A 21964-nucleotide genomic window follows, 5' to 3' on the forward strand; every position below is an offset into this window, starting at 1 on the left:
GAACCCATAAATTATAGCAAAATAATAATTGTAATATAAAGTAGAAACCATTAATATTACCAACGTATATCTACTCGGTATCATACAATCAAGCAATCTAGTTTTTCTCAATATGCATACAAAAATAACTATCTAGTAGATGTATGATATAAGTCATAAGGAATAAGTCATAATTAATAACTACCCATGTATCCGTTTACATAAATAATACGGAGTAATAAGTTTGTGAAAGACCAAGATTAAATATAACTTATACAGAGAATATCTACAATTACTTTAAATCACAAATTTATATTGTAATATATTTTAAAACTTATATTACATATTAAATAAAAATAATATATATACCTTATTTGAATAAAATAAATATAACTATGCACTACTTACAAAAAGGAAAAATCGCATTGCAAGTATAACAAATACTTGAACAATAATTTCCATGTATAGTTCATATATAATTCGCTTATAGAAAACACTAAACAATATATAAATATATAAAGGCAATAAATTTCGTCTAAATATAGAATATGTTTTATTTAATTTCCAAATCATGTACATTGGAAACGAATTCGGTGCATTGATCCTTCACTTTAACATACATGGATTGCTTCAAAATTATTTTTATTTTCAAAATATATAATATTTTAAAACGTAAAGACTTGTCATAATGTCTTTGTTGTGCACCATAAAACATGTTTTAACTTTATTTAATTCTAATTTATATATATTTATTTTTTTTAACGGAATTCTAATTTGTAATAATTTGCAAAACAGAAAGAGTATAACTAAATATTATATATGTGATTGTCGGAGAAATTAAGATGCCAAATTAATTTGATAATTGTTAACTTTGAAAAGTCAACATAATTTAAGAGTACGGTCAAGAAGAAACCGTCGAATAGACCATGAAAATCGTTTCAGGTTCATACAAACAAAATTTTTTAATTAAAACGTGCGGGGATTATGATAACCATATCAAAGAAATATGTTTTGAAAAACTTACCTGAGATCAAATCAGTGTTTTGATGTTGGATCTTGTCTTCACGATAGCGGATGCTACGATACTGCCAATCCAACTACAAAAGAACTTCGTGCTGATAACGTGTTGTGAAACAAGCCTAATAGCTAAAACAACATGACAAAGACATATAGAGATAAAAGGAGAGATTCCATTAATTGTGTGTATTACAATGAGTTACAATAAGATGTATATATAGGAGAAGATAACTTGGAGAAAAAGCTTAATCTATATTAGGTATTGATAACCACAATAATATATATTTATAACACATCTCACTTTTATTCAAATGTACCATGGAGATGGATTTTATTATAAAAAAAACCTATTGGTTTATTATACTCTCGACTTCCTCTCGTTGGTAGATAACACTCCCAACTTTCACTTTGTCTCCCACTTCTTCCAACTTTCAACCTATTTGTTTTTATCACTCCTCCGTTAAGTTAAGGTTAACGCCGTTAACTGAGACGCTGATGTGACTTTGTTTATAATATTTGTTATTTTACTCAGCTGATATGTCAGCTTACGTGGCGTGCCAACATGGAATTTTTTTTTTAGCAAACATCAATTAAAACACAACACTTATTAAGTGGATGGTGGTGACGGACGGTAGGTGGTGGTGGTAAAATGCAGTGGTGGTGGTTGGTGGACGATGGTGGTGGCGGTCCGGCGGACAATGGTGGAGGTTGGTGGACGATGGTGGTGGTGGGGGTGGATGGTGGTGGAGGCGAACGGCGGGTGGTGGTGGTGGTGGACGGTGGTGGTGGTGGTTGGTGGACGATGGTGGTGGCGGTCCGACGGACAATGGTGGAGGTTGGTGGACGATGGTGGTGGCGGACATTGGTGGTGGGGGTGGCGAACAGCGGGTGGTGATGGTGGACGGTGGTGGTGGCGGACAGTGGGTGGGTGGTGGATGGTGGTGGCGGACGGTAGGTGGTGGTGGACGGTGGTGGTGGTGGTAAAAGGCAGTGGTGGACAGCGGTGGCGGACGATGGTGGTGGACGGTGGTGGTTGGTGGTTGGCTTTGTTTATAATAAGTGTTGTGTTTTAATTGATGTTTGCTAAAAAAACAAAAAAAAAAACAATTTCCACGTTGGCACGTCACGTAAGCTGACACATCAGCTAAGTAAAATAACAAAATATTATAAACAAAGCCACGTCAACGTCTCAGTTAACGACGTTAGCCTTAACTTAACGGTGGAATGATATAAAAATAGGTTGAAAGTTGGGAGTAGTGGGAGACAAAGTGAAAGTTGAGAGTGTAATCTACCAACGAGAGAAAGTTGAGAGTATTATAAGACAATAGACCTAAAAAAATGTTAAAAATGCTTATGTGGAAAAAAAACATATTATGTATATTGATTTTGTTATGATATTTGCCTTTTAAAAAATGACTTTGCTAAAACTACTTTCTCTTCAGTTTTGCTATTTCTTTTTCTTAACGACCAAAAAAACTTATATTAACAACGATTGGAAAGGCAAGACGCTAGCACCAACCAAAATGAACAACACCGCCAAAAAAATCAACCAACAGAAAAATCCTCACAAAGGGAAAATACCACCTAAATAAATAAAAACCAACTATCTGCTTTTAAATGTCAAAAGCCCGTCACTTCTCCCTCGTAATTAACTTCATGTTCACCCGTCTTAACTTATCAAGTTAAAAGCAAATAATAATTGATAACTTCATTCGTCGATTACAATTGTAATTTGTGATCATCAACGAATATTTTGACCATTAACTAACGTACTCTTTCCCGTCCATTCTAAGAAAATGTTTTACGTTTTGCTAAACAAGCGAGCCGAAAATGGTCAGGATCGGACCCCAGGGCCAATATGTATCGGTGTGCTGCGATTAACAGAAACAAACTGAACTCTGATTAACATGAATGCATTCTAATGAAATAAATATTAATCAGCCACAAATAGGCAAATCATAGTGCATTCATTTCAGATCAACATTACCACCAATTCCCAAATAAACTTCCCTAAACCTAGTTCATAATAATAAATGCTCAGACTAATGTCGTTACAAATACGTTAGGCTAACAATAATAATACTCTTAAAAGAACATCAAATCTCTGCTTTCCACAGGGTCATTTACAACAACACGCCTATTATCCACGGGTCAGGTCAATCTCAGTATGAGAGTTTCTCGGTTCAGCCCGTGAATCTTGTGGCCATGCAATCGCTTGGCTGGGAACCGGGCTAGTCTCATTCAGCTGAACACGTGGACTCTTTTCTTCTGCTGAGGGTGTGTCGGTTTTGGTCCTTTTAGAATTGTTACCACCATACAGAAAACTGCATGCCACCACCTGAAAGACGATACAAATTATGAACATACATGTTCTTTAAAGATTGCAGCTTGTTACCAGTTCTTTAAAGATTCAAATTTTTACGGGTTCTTTACAGGCGTAAAGTTGTTACGTGACCTTTTAAAGATTAAAACTTTTACGGGTTTCTTTCAAGATTGAAACTTTTAAAGAATGAAATGTTTATCGGGTTATTATAATTGTAACTTGTAACGGGTCTTTAAAGATGAAAAAGTTTTACGGGATCTTTAACGATTAAAACGTTTACGGGTTTCTTTCAAGACTGGAACTTCTTAAGAAAAATGAATGTTTTAATGGGTTATTTCAAGATTGTAGCTTGTAACGGACTAACGGTTCTTTAAAAATGTAAACTTTTAAAGATTTTGTTAAGATTGAAACTTGGAGAGGTGCAAACTTGTTATGGGATCTTTAAAAATTAAAACTTTTGCAGTTCGTTCCAGACTGAAACTTTTTAAGATGAATGAATTGTAAATGGTTTCTTTCAAGATTGTAACGGGTCTTTAAAAGCGAAAAACTTTTTACCGTTCAAGATTGAAACTTTATGGGTTTCTATAAAAAATGACGTTTTTATGAATATTTATAAGTTTGAAACCTGATAAGGGTGCAAGAAAGATACCTGGACAAGGCTGGATGCAATGAGCCTGCCACCTATTGCGCCACCAATAACATGACCATCAGGGCTGCAAATTGATATACTGAGACCCCCGGTTCGGTGGTTGAGTGCACCAGATTCAGGGAGCAGATAAGAACCTGATAAAGATAGTATCTCGAAACGACCCTAGAAAAAGATTAACCAAACCTAGTAAGAATAAAAGTATAAAACATCTAAAATACCCTAACAAAACATGTACATTTAACGCGACAGCCCCAAAGGACGTGGTTATTATTTCAAGTGATTTATGAGTGGCTTGAAACGTTTAGGCTACAAACTAGGGGTGTGCAAGAAACCGAAAAAACCAAAAAATCCAAACCGAAATAACCGAACCGAAACAAAAGCCGAAGGTTTGGTGTTATGTTTCTGTAAAAACTGAACTAACGGTTCGATTTTTGTTTTGCATATAATAATTCTTAAATATTGGTTTTTTTATATTTTATATTAAGTAATATATAAGAATTTAATAAATATGTAACTCAAATATTTTTGGTCAAATGTATAATATTCTATTATTTTACAATTAACAAAATTATTTATACCTAAATTCATTATTTTTTGCCAACTTTTTTTAGACCGAAACTTTTCAAGCTCAAATGGCGAAAACCGAAACCAAAACGAAAACTGAAACTGAACAGTTTCAAAAACTCCAAAAAACGAAGTTTTGGTTTTCGGTGTGGTTTTAGCCGAAAACCGCACCAAATCGCACCCCTACTACAAACAATGTTTGAGAAATTAAAACCTAAAAAGTAATAATATACGCAAGTAACGCAACCAAACAACAATAATAAAGATTTTAACTGAACACGAGAAGATGCAAATTCTAACCTCATAAGTGACGGTGCCACCAGAAGATGCAAATTGTCGTAGTTGCACCGCAGAAACCGAACCATTGGCTGACATTATGCATAGAGCCCTTGGCCTTTGTTGTGCAAATGATTGTATCTTTGCTGCAACGTCCTGAAACATTTAACCTTATATAGCTTAAACTTACTCACCAAAACAAATTTAATAATGTTGTTTATAATAGGATACCAAGTACCTCTCCAATTCCAACATGGATGATGTGCGGTGTAAAAGCCAATCCCGCCGAAGCGCTCATCCACTCGCCTGATGTAAAAAGAAACACAAACTTTCTTTATATGTTTAATAAGTAATATGGTTTGAGAGAAGATCACGCTACATTGATTTTCTCGTATAAAGAATCGTTTCATTTTCATTTACTATGCCTCGTATTGATTTCTCGTTGCATCAAATCAAGATCATAGATTTGCTTCAACATTTTCTATAAAATTATATGATATGTAAGCACATAAAAGTATAAAACATAAAAACCAACATCTAATAATATATTGACTATAGTCCAAACTATACATAACTTAATCCCATGAATAATTCGCTACGACTAACAAATAAACCGATTCGGTTTTGATTCAATTAACAAAATTCATAAAGTCCACTTAATTAATTACAACGAATCGACGGCTACAACAAAGCATACGAATTAAATAACAACTAATAATTAAAGTCATTAAACCAAGTTATTCGGTAACTAAACATACCAACATTTGCCAGCCTTTGCTTCCTACCACTACCCGGAGGCCTCCCTCGGTTCTTTTTATCCACGGGTGTACCCGAACCCGGAGACCCACCCGCAGACGGTGCGGGCACAAGCGCTAGCGCCATATGCGACCCGTCCGCATATTTCCTAGGCCTACCTCTCTTTTTCTTAACAATGGACTCGGACCCACCACTACCACCAACACCACCACTCAAGTTCATGTCATGAGGAAAATTGGGTGATGGGTTATGTTCAACAGGGTAAGATGAGCCAGTGGGACCCACCCTCAAGTTGTTGAACCCGGGTGGACCCGACCCGGAATGAGGATCCGACCCACTAACTCCTCTGTTGAGATAAAATGATGACATTCCCTCCCTTACATCCATTCATTTACCCAAAGTAATAACAATTTTTTTAAAGATTATGAACTTAAAAATCAAATTGAAGATGAAATAAGCAAAAAGTTGCAAACTTTATCAAGGGTTTTACAATTGCAAGCTTAAAAAATTGATTCAAGTTCATGAAATGAAACAAAATCAAGATAAAAATTGAATCTTTATGCTGCAAGATTCAAGCTTTGGGGTGAAAGTGTGAAATTTGAAGATGAAATAAGCAAAAAGTTGGAAGCTTTATGAAGGGTTTTTCAATTACAAGGTTAAAAAATTGATTCAGTTCATGAAATGAAGGAAATCAAGATAAAAATTGAGTCTTTATGCTGCAAGATTCAAGCTTTGGGGTGAAACTTGAAGGTTAAAGAGAGAAAGAAGGTTTTGAAGATGAAATATTACCCCCATATAATGATGATATAAAGGGGGTAATGAGAAACCCTAGATTGAAATTGAAGTGAAGATGAAATGAAATGAAATGAAATGAAGAAGAGAAAGGGGTTTTGAGAAAGAAAAGAAAGAGAGAGGATAGAGAGTGGAAGAGGGTAGTGACAAAAGTGTAATAATAATAATAATAATAATAATAATAATTTTAAAATAGCTTTAGTTGTTTAAAGAATTCAAGAATGCATTTTTTATTCTAAAAGTAATGATTATTTATTAGGAAATAATTGTTTTTGCTAATACTTATTTTTTAATATTTGTTTTTCGGAGTCATCCCAATACCCGAGTATGTCTTCTAGAAACACGATGTTATTTGTCCATACAAATTTTGATGCCCCATGTCTAACTCATCACTATAAGATTTTTTTTTAACAGAGATGACAATGCAACCTGATGGGAATAACCAACATAATTTGGATGGGTTTAGGATTAGTTTTGAAATTTTTCGTGGGTATAGGATATCTAATATACCCGATAACATTACCCCACTTACCTAATTATATATCCGAGTAACCCAACATGTTATATATATATATCTATAATTAGTTTATCATGTCAAATTGAGAGTGAAATTCGATAGAAATCTAACCGGTATTCTTAATCAACTAATGGGTAGATACCCGACAGGTAATTGCACGACAAAGATCTGATGGGTTTGAGATGGGCTTTACTAACCTCGGGTGTGAGTTTAAAAATACCTAAACCGACCCATTACCATCACTATTCTTGAATCAGATTTTAAACTTCAAATCTAATCCTTATCGTTCCAGGTCATGACATGAACAATAAATTATTTAATGTTTTTCATATGGTCATTGTATTATTTTAAATATCTTGAATAAACCATCTGTTTTTGTTTTTGTTTTAATTTAAGATATGATGGTTGACTTCTGCTGACTCGTGTATGTGAAACCAGTATATCCTGGTAATCAACTTTGATAATGATAAATTTAATTCAGTCAATTATAAACTATAGTTGCAGACAATAAAGCTTTTATTAGAGTATGCCCTAGTGTGTGAAAACATTATGTCCTAGTATGCTTAGTTGCTTACACTTACTTTTCCCATTTCACTCATAGTTGTATATGTGATCGAAATCGAGTGAAATTATGATGATTATTTGAGTTACGAAGTAGGAATTAACTTAGCAATAAGTTCAAGTTTTTAACATGTTAAGTTTAAATTTCTAATTAATTAAATTCAATTTGCTTATGTTTATATGAAGTTTTCATATCTCGCATCATCATGCAACTCATATACCAACCTTTAGTTAAATATGATTACTAAGTTATATATTAAGATTTGGGATCTTTATGATCTCATGTTCAAAACCTAATGTAATAAGGCATTTCCATTTTCCATACCGGTTGGTTTTTGTTATTGATAGTTAAAATCAATATGAACGATTGAGAGTCCGTTTTTATTTTAGTTTGATGTAATTATTCAATCATATGTGGTGGACTGGTGGTAGGTTTGAAAATATTGGATACCAAATAATAATAATAGTAATGGTACCCCTAGTCTTTTGTCTAAGGAGTGTATAGACCCCTACTAAAGGTTCATCTTGTGATGGGGGATGGATGAATCATGTACTTGTAAGTGGGGACAGCAAAAGTCAAATTTGTTTTTGAAACAAACAAGCAAAGTGTAAAAGTGAAAGTGAAAGGTCGGTGGCTTCTGCTTTTGTCCTTTTTTTTTCTTTTTTAAAAAATTTGTTATTTATATTCATATTTATATTTAAGAAAAGGAATTAATCAGTTTTAATCCTCCTTAAAGGCCATTTGCAAGGAGCTTGATTTTTTTTTTTTTTTTTTGAATTTTAATGCTTTCCTCCTACTATTTACAATATACCATCATTGCCAAGAATCGAACCCTGGACCTCTCACCCAAAGGCCAAAGCCTTTACCATCCCACCAAAGTGGAGATGGCTGCAAGGAGCTTGATGATATCCGGTGTCAATACTTTTTATGACTTTATGCAACGTTTATACTAAAGCATACGGGTCGGTTGTTTGTCACTTTATTTTGTTGTATACATGTTAAAATCCCGGATTCCCAAGAAGTTTTTACACCAAGAATGAGTAAAATTAGCCCGAGCGGAAGGATGAGGAAATGGTACCAATTTGGCACCTACTTTTTGCGTTTTTCGATATTGGTATTTTCGGTTACAGACTTACAATACCAGTATTTTGAGTTGATTTTCCTTCATATATTGTACCATGCTGGTATCGTACCGAACACTTTCAGCACTTGTCCTGGTACCCATTTTTAGCGATTTTTGGGTTCGATACTTTCGGCACCGAGCTCATCCCTAAATGATGGTAGTGGGTTAACGATAAATATGAAAAAGGGACACCCCCTGGCAGCGGCCTAACACCCGAAACACATAGTCTTATAATGTAATGTTTGAGCTCGTAACTAGTGTACTCAACCCAAGGGATGTTGGATAGAAATAAATGCTTAATTTTAACGTAACTACTTGATCGTAACTACTTGATCAAAAGATAAACGCAAAAAAGAAACCAAGCTAAATAAAATAAACATGTAAAACAAGCAAAGAACTATAGAACTTATATCATGAAAGGATAAATCTTATGATATTAGTTTCTGTCATTTGGTACCACACTACTTTTATCCCTCAGGTAGTGATGGGTCCGACTAACAAAGTATTAGACAAATATAACATAAATAGATATATGCAAAATACTCAAATGTTTTTATAATATTAGCCCTAATTTTAACAAGATTATTGAAGTAATATTTGAACAAAGAAACAAGAGAATAAGGAAAAATTGAGAATGTGAATTTACTGGATGCAAATTACTCGTTATACATACATGGTATTTATAATACCAAAACAACTATTTAGAAGCACTATTTCGGGGACAAACTTATATAATTAGGTTGACAAATGGTGTCATACAAATATTGTCGGTGATTCATAACAAATGTTTCATTATATAATGTGAACATTTTTATTAATATGGATTAGGAGCGGCATTGTTGACATGACCCGAAACACGACCCGAAGTCATATGAAAAAAAAAGTTTTGGATTGACTAACATGACCCGTTCAAAACGGGTTGGTTTTGGTTAAAAACTAACTAATGAAATTTGTTTAGGCGTAAAATTAATTGGCTGCCCCTGTGAACAAATACAATACTAATATCATGTGAGATTTTAATATATTTATTTATTTTCATAATTTTATAACTGTAAACAGTGCAATTTATATTTTTATTCAAAGGTAACTAAAATGTTACAATCACCAATGAACTAGCAATCTAATCATACATAAACCGTCTTAATTACTCAAAATGTATAAATACTTCACTTTGCCAAGAAAGAAGCCTAAAATATTCTATGCAATCATCTTAATCACAATTTGAAGTTTGTAGAAGACTCGAATTGTGGTGGTACGTGAAGGGGTATCAATTTAGTTAGTCGATTTGGTGAACAAGGTATATGTAACACGTTTTTTAGGGGATAAAAAATCAATCAAAGATGCTCAGTGTATCGTGGGAGGATTAAAAGGCCTTCAACTTTTACGCTGGGGGTTGGCCCGGTGGTTTAGGTTTGAGTTTATTTATTAAGATTTGTTGGTCTTTAAAAAAAAATTTTGTTTTATATTTTTTTTAACTTTAATACGCTTTTATATCATCTGAAAGACTTGAGCACAAAAACTCTCACTTAGATAATAGGTTCGTGAATTTAACAGGTGCCAAGAAAGAGGCACCTGTTAACTTTCTGACTGATCCGCGAGAGGGAAGATCTACCTTGCGTCCTGCGGACGTTCTTGTGTTTGGTTGGGCAGGGGGTAAGCATGCGTGTGTTGATCTCACTGGGGTGTCCCCGTTGGTGGGGCTGAGAGACAGCGGCTTCGTATCGGGACAGGCGGTTTTGAGAGCGGAATCTAGAAAGGTTGCTAAGCATGAGGCAGCGTGTTTGGAGAATCAGCACGTGTTCATTCCCTTTGCCTTCGATACATTTGGATCCCTAGCTCCCGAGGCGGTTCGCTTCTTGGAGCGAGTGCAGAAGGTGGTCCACAGTGACTCGCAGAGCCCGAGGAACCAATGATTTATATTTAGTAGGATAGGCTTTGCGATTCAAAAGGGGATAGCGACGCAGCTTGTTGCTCATTTATCCATTATCCATATATAGCTCGCTTTGTGTTATATAAAATATTTGAATCATTCTGTTCAATTGAATCTTGATTATTTGGTTTGTTGATCATTTGACTTTCCGACAATATAACTTTTCGAATTTATTAGGCAATCATTATGTATGTATATTTAATTTGTTAATCGGAAGGTCAAAATACTATAATTGTTTATATTATTTAGTAGACATGTTTACACTTACAATTCTCAAACGCCATAAATAATATGTATTATTATTTGATTTATTGTAAGTTGTGGATTTCGTTTGAAGGTTTAGCCGTTCTATGTGACGTGTAAATCCTAACATCGCGCACATACCCGGCTTCAATCACGGGCAAGCCTGACACCCGGCAAGGGTATGGTTTTCCGTGGGCACAAGATATATATTTTCTAAAACATTAAATCGAAAAGGTACTGGGCCTTCATATAAAAACTAAAACCTTAAAAACTTATTGGGCCATCTTTTGATAAAAAGAAAACTAAAGCCTCATAACTATTGGTTGAGCCCAATAAAAAAATTGGTCCATGAACCTTAATTAAAAATACACAACAATAATAACAATAAAACTTGTTATAAAAAATGCTACGTAAACTTCACGAATCATCGGCTAGCTATTACAGTATGCCGTCTCAATACGAATACGATGATTTTGCTATGTCTATTGCGGTAATTTTAATTCTCGTTTAAAAAATTTTGTTTATATAATCCGAACCTTAGTTTATGTTCGTATAAGATACTTGAATCCTCAGGTCCGGCTGGTCGTGCACCTAGCTTTTGGGTGTGACACACAAGTAGTGTGAATCCACCTTTGTCTATGAAAGTAAATACATGTAAGTTGTTTGCCACATCTTGTTGGCTCCCTAAATACCAACTTGTTAATTAGTGTACTTCTTAAGTACAATGCATGACTTGTTAACATTTGATCAATATCATCACTTTTATCACTAAACATACTTTGATTATACACACATAAATGTTGTAATTCATCTTTATTTAAAGTTTAAACTAATCACTTAATGTTGAATGTGGACCCTTATTTTTTAACATGTTTGGGTAAAAGCCTGTAGAATTCCTTTTTATTGTTTACCAACGAAGCTTAAACACCCCCAAAACACATTTAAACAACATTTAATCTGTTAACACGTCAATCAACCTTGCCAAATCAAAATTGGCATTTTGAATATAAGTTGACATAAAAATAAAATAAAAAACTATTTTCGTTAGAAGTCGACAATTTTTTATTGAACCAAATATTTTTTATCCGAGTACAAATTTTATTTGTGATTTTGGTTTATTCTCATCGACTGCCAAGATTAAAATATGGTTTTAGTTAAAATCCCTATTTGGGTTAAACTTCACCAATGACACATATAAATAAGTCTTGACCAAGAAATGCATCGGCAGCTATATTCCATAATTATTATTTATCAACTGAGACGTATTTAACTCAATTATACTCATAAGTCATAAGTTCACCCATTAAATATATATACTGTACCGTAAACCCACAAATTTACTCAAAACATGTTCATCACCTTCTATGGAGTTTTATAAGTTATAATTCCATTAGCCACTCAAGTCTTTAATCAACCAGATAACAATAATCCTCGTATTTTATCATCAAAAACATATATAAAACCAATATAACACAAGTTTTTAAGTTAATAAAACACTCACATTGTTTTCTTTTCGTTTATGGATGGTGATTTCTCATGAACCTTACAATGAAAAGATAAACGATACATGTCTTAACAACGCCGGTCCCTAATATATCGTTTTGTTATGGTTATCACCTCAAAATTGACATTCAACACTTAAATCCTTACATTTATACTAGTTCCTTGTTAACTTCAAATAAAAAATAACCATGTTTAGTATCTTGTCAAATTCGGTATGTTACAATAACCTCATTTATTTTTTGTTCAAACTCAAACTAAACACTTATAAAAGCTAAGAAATTCTATATGGTGAATAGTCTCAAGTTCATTCAAGAGCTTATTAAACCTCATGCATGACAACTTACTCAAAACTTTCAAATTAATAACACGAGACAACTTATAATTAGGCGGTGATGCTATGGTGGTGTTGCGGTGTTTGCCTGAGCCACAAGTATTTCAAATCCCATTACTTGAAAAACACCGTGTAATGACTTTTTACTTTGATTATATATTTTCTTTTTCATTTTTGTTTTGACAAGCGTTTACGTTTTCATATATTGTCCCGTAACAACGATGTCTTTAATAACTAACAAGCAAAAGGATGTTAATCAGTTTTACAGACACATACCTGACGTAGAGCTCGAGTAATAAAACTCGTTTCAACTAGGGTTGTTCAAAAAGCCCGCGACTTCCACTCGTTGAAGCTCGCTCAAAAATAGTCCAGCTCAAAAAAGCTCGTTTCTATATGAGCTCGACTAGATTTCTAAACGAGCCGAGCTTGAGCCAGGGTCAGCTCGGCTCGTGGCTCGGTCTTAGCTCGACTCGTTGGCTCGTTTAGATTAAACCCTAAATTTTGATATCTATATATAATAATAACAAACCGAGAAATAAATAAATAAAAATTATACATATATTATGTCATTCGATACCTAAAACCTTATAAAAGAATAACTAAAATAAAACATATAAAGTTGGAAATTCTCTAGTTTATAAATTTTATATGAGATGTATGTTAAAAGGTATATTTTTTTGTCTTTTATATATCAAAATTTGTAAAATATAAAATAAAAAAAAACTAAAGGAGCCAGACTCGAGCTTTAAACGAGCCGAGCTCGATAAAGCTCGATTAAGTTCGAGCTCGAGCACACTCTGGCTCAACTCGAATCGACTAGTTTACCCGACCCGCAGTTATCCAAATCCAGGTCAGATATATTACATGTTAAACGGGTGGGTCATAAAATCGGGTCAAACGCGACCCGTATTAATAATATCTTGAAAACCTAGTCGGTGACTACTAAATCGCACTAATAACCGCCTCGCCACACATCTGCTTCATATTTATTTATACATCTTCTTCATCTCTTTCACTCTCATAATCATAATAATATTATCGCCGTTCAACGATTTGATATCCAAATACGGTACGTGTTATGTGTTTATCGTTACTTATATATACTCATTATTATTATGTGTTTCAGTTCAATTAGATTTAGACTTAAAACCCTAGCTCTTATTCACCATCGTAATTCCAGGTTTAATGGAACAGAGACCTTATTTCTACATACGCGTGTTGATTTCTAGGGTTTATTGAACCAGAGTACGTGCTCGTTTGTCTCGTGGTAATGAATACGTGTTTTGATTGATGTTTTTAGTGTAGGTTCTGTTGTTATTGATTGTTATGGTTTATTGAACCAGGTTATGCTATTCTCGTAGTGGTTAATACATGTTTTGACTGATATTTGGTGTGTAGGTTCTGTTGTTAGTGTTATTGTTATTGTTATTGATTGGATTGATTTTGGTGAGTGTTAGGGTTTATTGAAATGGAGTACTTATTCGTTTATCTCGTAGTGAGTAATGCATGCTTTGATTGATATTTTGTCTTTAGGTTCTGTTGTTAGTGTTATTTTTATTGATTGGATTGATTTTGTTGATTGTTAGGGTTTATTGAACCAGTTTTTTGATTGATATCTGGAGTGTAGGTTTGTTATTGTTATTGATTGGATTGGTTTTGGTGATTATTAGGGTTTATTGAACCAGGTTTTGATATCTTGTAGTAGTTAATAAATATTTTGATTGATTTTTGGTGTGTAGGTTTGTTATTGTTGTTGTTTTTGATTGGATTGATTTTGGTGATTGCAGGGTTTATACTGAATCTGACGGCGGTTGGTTGAGATGGCGAATTTGGGCGGTGGTGCTGAGGCACATGCCCGATTTAAACAGTATGAGTACAGAGCTAACTCTAGTCTCGTGCTAACGACGGATTCTCGGACACGAGATACACATGAGCCGACTGGGGAGCCGGAATCTTTGTTTGGGAAGATTGACCCTAAAAATTTTGGTGATCGTGCTTCTAGAGGAAGACCGGCGGAGTTGGATGAGAAAATTAACAAATCTAAGAAGAAGAAGGAACGTGACCCGTCGCTTCCTTCTGAAGCTGCAAATAACCGACAGAGTAAAAGAAGGCGTCTTCAAGAAGAGAGTGTTCTTACATCAACAGAAGAAGGGGTTTACCAGCCCAAAACGAAAGAAACTCGAGCTGCGTATGAGGCTATGCTTAGTGTGATTCAGCAGCAGTTGGGTGGTCAGCCTTTGAATATTGTTAGTGGTGCTGCGGATGAGATTTTGGCTGTGCTTAAGAATGGTACGTTAAAGAATCCTGACAAAAAGAAGGATATTGAGAAGCTGTTGAACCCTATACCGAACCAGGTGTTTGATCAGTTGGTTTCTATTGGGAGGCTTATAACAGATTTTCAGGATGCAAGTGGTGATGGGGCTGGGTTTAATGCTGCAAATGGTGAAGATGCTCTTGATGATGATGTTGGTGTGGCTGTTGAGTTTGAAGAGAATGAGGAAGATGATGAAGAGAGTGATCTTGATATTGTACAAGATTATGCGGAGGAAGAAGATGATGTTTTAGACAGAGGTGGGAGTAATGCTATGCAAATGGGTGGTGGTATGGATGATGAAGATTCACAAGAAGCTAATGACGGTAAGCCACTTAACGTGCAAGACATTGATGCTTATTGGCTTCAAAGGAATATCTCTCAAGCTTATGGACAGCAGATTGATCCACAACAGAGCCAGAAGCTTGCTGAAGAAGTACTACAGATTCTTGAAGAAGGTGATGACCGTGAAGTTGAAACTAAGCTACTGGTGCTTTTGGAGTTTGAAAAATTCAAACTTATAAAGCTTCTCTTAAGGAACCGTTTGAAGATTGTGTGGTGTACCCGTTTAGCAAGAGCTGAAGACCAAGAACAGAGGAAGCAAATTGAAGAAAAAATGATGGAGCTGGGGCCTGATTTGGCTGCTATACTGGAACAATTGCATGCCACACGGGCAACTGCAAAAGAGAGACAAAAGAACTTGGAGAAAAGTATAAGAGAAGAAGCAAGGCGGTTAAAGGATGGAAGTGGCTTGAAAGATGAAAGTGACGGTGGATTTGATCGTGGTCAAAGAGAAACTGTTGATCGTGATGCTGAAAACGGTTGGTTAAACGGTCAAAGACAGTTGCTTGATCTTGAGGACATTTCATTTCAGAAAGGTGGTCTTTTGATGGCAAACAAGAAGTGTGAGCTTCCTTTAGGTTCTTATAGGAACCACAGTAAAGGATATGAAGAAGTTCATGTGCCTGCATTGAAGCCCAAACCTCTTGCTGATGGTGAAACATTTGTAAAGATTTCAGACATGCCAAGTTGGGCCCAACCGGCTTTTGCGGAAATGACTCAATTAAATAGGGTTCAAAGTCGAGTTTATGAGACTGCTTTGTTCAAAGCAGACAATATATTACTGTGTGCTCCCACCGGAGCTGGGAAAACCAATGTTGCCATGCTCACCATTCTTCAACAGATTGGTTTGCATATGAATGAAGATGGTTCATTTAACCACAGTGATTACAAGATAGTCTATGTGGCACCAATGAAAGCTTTGGTGGCTGAAGTGGTAGGGAATTTGTCTAATCGTTTGAAGCACTATGGTGTCAATGTAATGGAGCTGAGTGGAGACCAGTCTTTGACTCGTCAACAGATTGAAGAAACACAAATTATTGTCACCACTCCAGAGAAATGGGATATCATAACCAGAAAATCAGGAGACCGTACCTATACCCAGCTCGTGAAGCTTCTAATTATCGATGAAATTCATCTCTTGCATGATAACCGAGGACCTGTTCTTGAAAGTCTTGTCGCAAGGACTGTTAGACAAATCGAAACAACAAAAGAACATATTCGGCTAGTTGGGTTATCTGCCACACTTCCAAACTATGATGACGTGGCACTATTTTTGCGAGTTGATTTAAAGAAAGGTCTATTTTATTTTGACAATAGTTACAGACCTTGCCCGCTTGCTCAACAGTATATTGGAATCACAGTAAAGAAGCCATTGCAGAGATTCCAGTTGATGAATGATATTTGTTACGAGAAGGTACTCGCTTCGGCGGGAAAGCATCAGGTGCTTATATTTGTGCATTCAAGGAAAGAAACAACAAAAACTGCTCGTGCAATTAGAGAGACTGCTCTTGCTAATGACACGTTAGGGATCTTTTTAAAAGAAGACAGCGCAAGTCGTGAAATTCTTCAGGTGCATAGAGAGCTGGTGAAAAGCAATGATCTTAAAGATCTTTTGCCTTACGGTTTGGCAATTCATAATGCTGGCATGGCTAGGGCTGATCGTACAATTGTTGAGGATTTATTTTCTGCTGGACACATTCAAGTATTGGTTTCAACTGCCACTCTGGCATGGGGTGTGAACTTACCAGCTCACACTGTGATAATTAAAGGAACCCAAATTTATAATCCTGAAAAAGGTGCGTGGACTGAGCTTAGTCCTTTGGATGTTATGCAGATGTTGGGTCGTGCTGGTAGGCCCCAGTTTGATACTTATGGTGAAGGAATCATTATAACTGGACATAGTGAGCTGCAATATTATCTTTCACTGATGAATCAGCAGCTCCCAATTGAAAGTCAATTTGTGTCTAAATTGGCTGATCAATTGAATGCTGAAATCGTTCTTGGAACGGTTCAAAACGCCAAGGAAGCTCTCAATTGGCTTAGTTACACTTACTTATACATTCGTATGGTGAGGAATCCTGAACTTTATGGTTTGTCTTCTGATGCTTTGAAGAGAGACCCGCTACTTGAGAGTAGGAGAGCTGATCTGGTGAGTTTTCAACTTCTGTATTTTTTTATTATTTTTTTTTTCTAGTCACTAATTTGATTTCATCACAAAAATGGAAAAAAACCCAAAATTGTCTTTGGGTTTTTAATTTTTGAGAATCTTCAATCAAAATCAATTTCACCATTTTAAAAAAGATTGCGTCTTTAGTGCCTTGATCATGAAGTGCCACAAATTAAGTGCTTTCTACAACTATTTTTACTTTAGATTTAATATAGTGGTTTGGTAAAAGGTTAGCAAATATAATTTTGACTAATGTTAGTTACTGTTTCTTGCAGGTCCATACTGCTGCCACAATACTTGACAAGAGCGGCTTGGTAAAGTATGATAGAAAAAGTGGGTATTTTCAGGTGTCGGATTTGGGTCGAATTGCAAGTTACTATTACATTACTCATGGAACCATTGCTACATATATTGAGCATTTGAAGCCCACTATGAGTGATATTGAGCTTTGCAGAGTGTTTTCACTCAGTGAGGAGTTTAAATACGTGACAGTAAGACAAGATGAAAAAATGGAACTTGTAAAGCTGTTGGACCGTGTTCCTATTCCAATTAAGGAAAATTTAGAAGAGCCAAGTGCAAAGATAAATGTTCTACTCCAAGCATATATTTCTCAACTAAAGCTTGAAGGTCTTTCATTGACTTCTGACATGGTCTTCATAACTCAGGTTGGTTTTATACATTTATGTTCTATAATACTTCCCATTTGTGCCTTCTATTTTCTCTGCATAAAATACCAATGTTATCTGTACTTCTTTATACAGTCTAGCTGTTAAAATGTGGCTTTTTTTTCCTTAAAATCTTTTTTGTATGTCTGCTTCAATGTAGACTTGATGTAATCTTCTAATGAACCAACTGTTTAAAGAAGTACGGTGATTAAAACTAGACAAACTGAAAGTACATTGGAATATTATGCCAAAAAAGCCTTCTTATTTTGACAGATTATATACTTTTAGTTATTGAATTTTGTTTTTTCTGGTTTGCAGAGCGCAGGGCGTTTAATGCGTGCTCTTTTTGAGATTGTGCTGAAAAGAGGGTGGGCTCAGTTAGCTGAGAAAGCTTTAAACTTATGCAAGATGGTAAATAAGAGGATCTGGAGTGTACAAACTCCTCTACGCCAATTTCACGGGATTAAAAATGACATATTAATGAAACTGGAGAAAAAAGATTTAGCATGGGAAAGGTATTATGATTTGTCATCACAGGAGCTAGGAGAGCTCATTCGCGCCCCAAAGTTGGGCAGAACTCTTCACAAATGCATTCATCAGTTCCCAAAACTTAACCTAGCTGCACATATTCAACCAATCACCAGGACCATATTAAGGGTTGAACTAACTATCACTCCAGACTTTCAATGGGAAGACAAGATTCATGGTTATGTTGAACCGTTTTGGGTGATTGTAGAAGATAATGATGGGGAATCCATACTTCATAACGAGTATTTCTTGCTGAAAAAACAGTATATTGACGATGATCACACTCTGAGTTTCACCGTCCCGATACATGAACCGTTACCACCTCAGTATTTTATTAAGGTTATCTCAGACAGATGGCTCGGTTCGATATCTGTTTTACCTGTTTCATTTCGCCTCTTAATCTTACCCGAAAAGTACCCACCACCAACCGAATTGCTAGATTTGCAGCCACTTCCTGTTACTGCTTTGAGAAACCCGTTATATGAAGCCCTTTATCAAGATTTCAAACACTTTAATCCCATTCAAACTCAAGTTTTTACTGTGCTGTATACCACTGATGACAACGTGTTAGTGGCTGCACCGACAGGTAGCGGGAAAACGATATGTGCAGAGTTTGCAGTTTTAAGAAATCACCAGCAAGGGCCGGATAATGTTATGCGGGCTGTTTATATTGCTCCTGTTGAAGCACTTGCTAAAGAAAGATATAATGAATGGAAAAAGAAATTTGGAGAGGGGCTTGGGTTGAGGGTTTGTGAGTTGACCGGGGAAACCGCAACTGATTTGAAGTTACTTGAAAAAGGACAGGTGATAATCAGCACTCCTGATAAGTGGGATGCGTTATCACGTCGTTGGAAACAACGAAAACATGTTCAACAAGTCAGTCTTTTTATTGTTGATGAGTTGCATTTGATTGGAGGGCAAAATGGTCCGGTTTTGGAGGCTATAGTGTCCAGGATGAGGTACATTGCAAATCATTGTCAGAAGATTCGAATAGTGGCGTTATCTTCTTCACTTGCAAATGCTAAAGACTTGGGTGAATGGATCGGTGCCACATCAATAGGGCTTTTCAATTTCCCCCCAACCGTTCGGCCCGTTCCTCTCGAGCTTATTGTGAACGGCATTGATATAGCTAATTTTGAGGCTCGAATGCAAGCAATGAGCAAACCGACTTACACTGCTATTGTGAAGCATGCCAAGAATAAAAAACCAGCCATTGTGTTTGTTCCTACCAGAAAACACACCCGTCTGACAGCTGTCGATCTCATGACATACTCGATCGCGGAGAGTAAATACCCGGGTGCTGAGAATCGAGACACACCTTTGTTCTTACTTCAATCTCAAGCCGAGCTGGGCCCGTTTATTGATCGGATCCGAGAACCCATGTTGAAGGAAACACTAAAATATGGGGTGGGATATCTACATGAGGGTTTGACCACAACTGACCAAGATATTGTCAAGACACTGTTTGAAACCGGTTGTATTCAAGTGTGTGTAATCAGTGGGACTATGTGTTGGGGGGTTTCTCTCCGTGCACATTTGGTGGTGGTTATGGGAACACAATATTATGACGGGCGGGAAAACGCTCACACTGATTATCCGGTAACAGATCTTCTTCAAATGATGGGCCACGCGAGCCGACCGCTTGTTGATAACACGGGGAAATGTGTCATCTTTTGCCATGCTCCACGTAAGGATTATTATATAAAGTTTTTACAAGAAGCGATTCCGGTTGAGAGCCATTTTCATCATCATCTACATGATAATTTGAATGCTGAGTTGGTGGCTGGAGTGATTACAAACAAACAAGAATGTATTGATTATCTGACATGGGCGTTTATCTACCGAAGGTTGACTCAAAACCCTAATTACTACAATCTGCAAGGTGTAAGTCAAAGGCATTTATCTGACCATTTATCTGAACTTGTGGAGAACACGTTGAATGATTTGGAATCAAGTAAATGTATTGAAATCGTGGACGATTATGACCTTTCTCCTCTCAATCTGGGTATGATTGCTGCATATTATTACATCAGTTACACGACGATCGAACGGTTTAGCTCCTCTATAACCAGTAAGACAAGATTGAAGGGTCTTTTGGAGATTTTATCTTCAGCTTCTGAGTACGAGTTGCTTCCGGTTCGACCCGGCGAGGAGGATTTGATCCGAAAGCTGATTAATCATCAACGGTTTTCGTTTGAAAACCCGAGATACGAGGACCCACATGTGAAGGCTAACGTGCTGCTACAAGCTCACTTTTCAAGACAATTGGTTGGCGGGAATCTCGGGTCTGATCAGAATGAGGTGCTTTTATCTGCTGGTCGGTTGCTCCAAGCGTTGGTGGATGTTATTTCAAGCAATGGATGGTTAAGTTTGGCTTTACTTGCAATGGAAGTTAGCCAGATGTTGACACAAGGAATGTGGGAACGGGATTCGGTTCTTTTGCAGCTTCCTCATTTCACTAAAGAGTTAGCCAAGCGGTGCCAAGAAAACCCGGGAAGGAGCATCGAAACCGTGTTTGATTTGGTTGAAATGGAAGATGATGAAAGACGGGAGTTGTTACAGATGTCAGATTCTCAGTTGATGGATATTGCAAAGTTTTGTAACCGTTTCCCGAACATTGATTTGTCATACGATGTTTTGGACAGTGAGAATATTATAGCTGGGGAAGATATGACTGTGGTGGTTACACTCGAACGGGATTTGGAGGGTAGGACCGAGGTGGGGCCAGTGGATGCACCGAGGTACCCGAAAAGTAAAGAAGAAGGATGGTGGCTGGTTGTTGGTGATACTAAAAGTAACCAGTTGCTTGCGATTAAGAGGGTTTCGTTGCAGAGGAAGGCAAAGGTTAAGCTTGATAATATCACTGCTCCGAGTGAGCCCGGGAAGAAAAATTTGACTTTGTATTTCATGTGTGATTCTTACATGGGGTGTGACCAGGAGTACAGCTTCACTGTTGATGTTAAACCCGGCGATGCTAAACCCGGTGACGCCATGGAAGAGTAGAATGAGTTGTAAGTAATATGTTATGTAACATTATTCTTTTAAGCATCTATCTGTTTTGTGTGCAGTGGTGTTACTGAATCTGTTTTGGTTTTAAATTATGCAGCCAGCTTTTGTGGGAGTTTGCGGTTACGGATTCCAAGATTACTTTACTGGATGGAGTTGATGCTGTCTTCATTATATAATGTATGACTATTTTGTTTTGAGAACATTAAACTTAGTTTGTGGTTTAAAAACCTTAGTTTCAGATATTATGATCCGTTGGATTTTTGTTAAGATCATCATTCAAGTATGCGTGCTTATTAAATCTTGAGTTTTATTAAAAAATAGAAAGTTACTTTCATTTCCATGTTAAATATTCTAATACACGCTTCTTTCGAATACGA

General features: G+C 36.1%; 2 protein-coding genes across 3 annotated transcripts; one reads left to right on the top strand and one right to left on the bottom strand.

The window, feature by feature from the left end:
* Nucleotides 1-2944: 2944 nt before the first annotated feature.
* Nucleotides 2945-6490, bottom strand: LOC143582630 (AT-hook motif nuclear-localized protein 5-like). The gene is made up of 5 exons (XM_077065147.1): nt 5567-6490; nt 5047-5114; nt 4833-4964; nt 3969-4130; nt 2945-3334 (listed from the first exon to the last, which is right to left on the bottom strand). The coding sequence occupies exons 1-5, from the start codon at nt 5949-5951 to the stop codon at nt 3137-3139; spliced, it is 945 nt and encodes a 314-aa protein (XP_076921262.1). The 5' UTR covers nt 5952-6490; the 3' UTR covers nt 2945-3136.
* Nucleotides 6491-13597: 7107 nt separating this feature from the next.
* On the top strand, nt 13598-21864 carry LOC143582622 (DExH-box ATP-dependent RNA helicase DExH12-like). 2 transcript variants are annotated; one of them, XM_077065138.1, is made up of 5 exons: nt 13598-13634; nt 14353-17367; nt 17661-18050; nt 18369-21589; nt 21685-21864. In XM_077065138.1, exons 2-4 carry the CDS (start codon nt 14386-14388, stop codon nt 21579-21581), a joined length of 6585 nt encoding a protein of 2194 aa, XP_076921253.1. In that variant the 5' UTR covers nt 13598-13634; nt 14353-14385; the 3' UTR covers nt 21582-21589; nt 21685-21864. The 2 variants fall into 2 exon arrangements, with proteins under 2 accessions (XP_076921253.1, XP_076921251.1); XM_077065136.1 differs by lacking the exon at nt 13598-13634 and adding an exon at nt 13729-13810.
* Nucleotides 21865-21964: the final 100 nt, after the last annotated feature.

Source organism: Bidens hawaiensis, unplaced genomic scaffold (genome assembly GCF_021521415.1).
Source record: "Bidens hawaiensis isolate Kalapana, Puna unplaced genomic scaffold, B.hawaiensis_p1.1 tig00031816_1, whole genome shotgun sequence".
Classification (NCBI taxonomy): Eukaryota; Viridiplantae; Streptophyta; class Magnoliopsida; order Asterales; family Asteraceae; genus Bidens; species Bidens hawaiensis.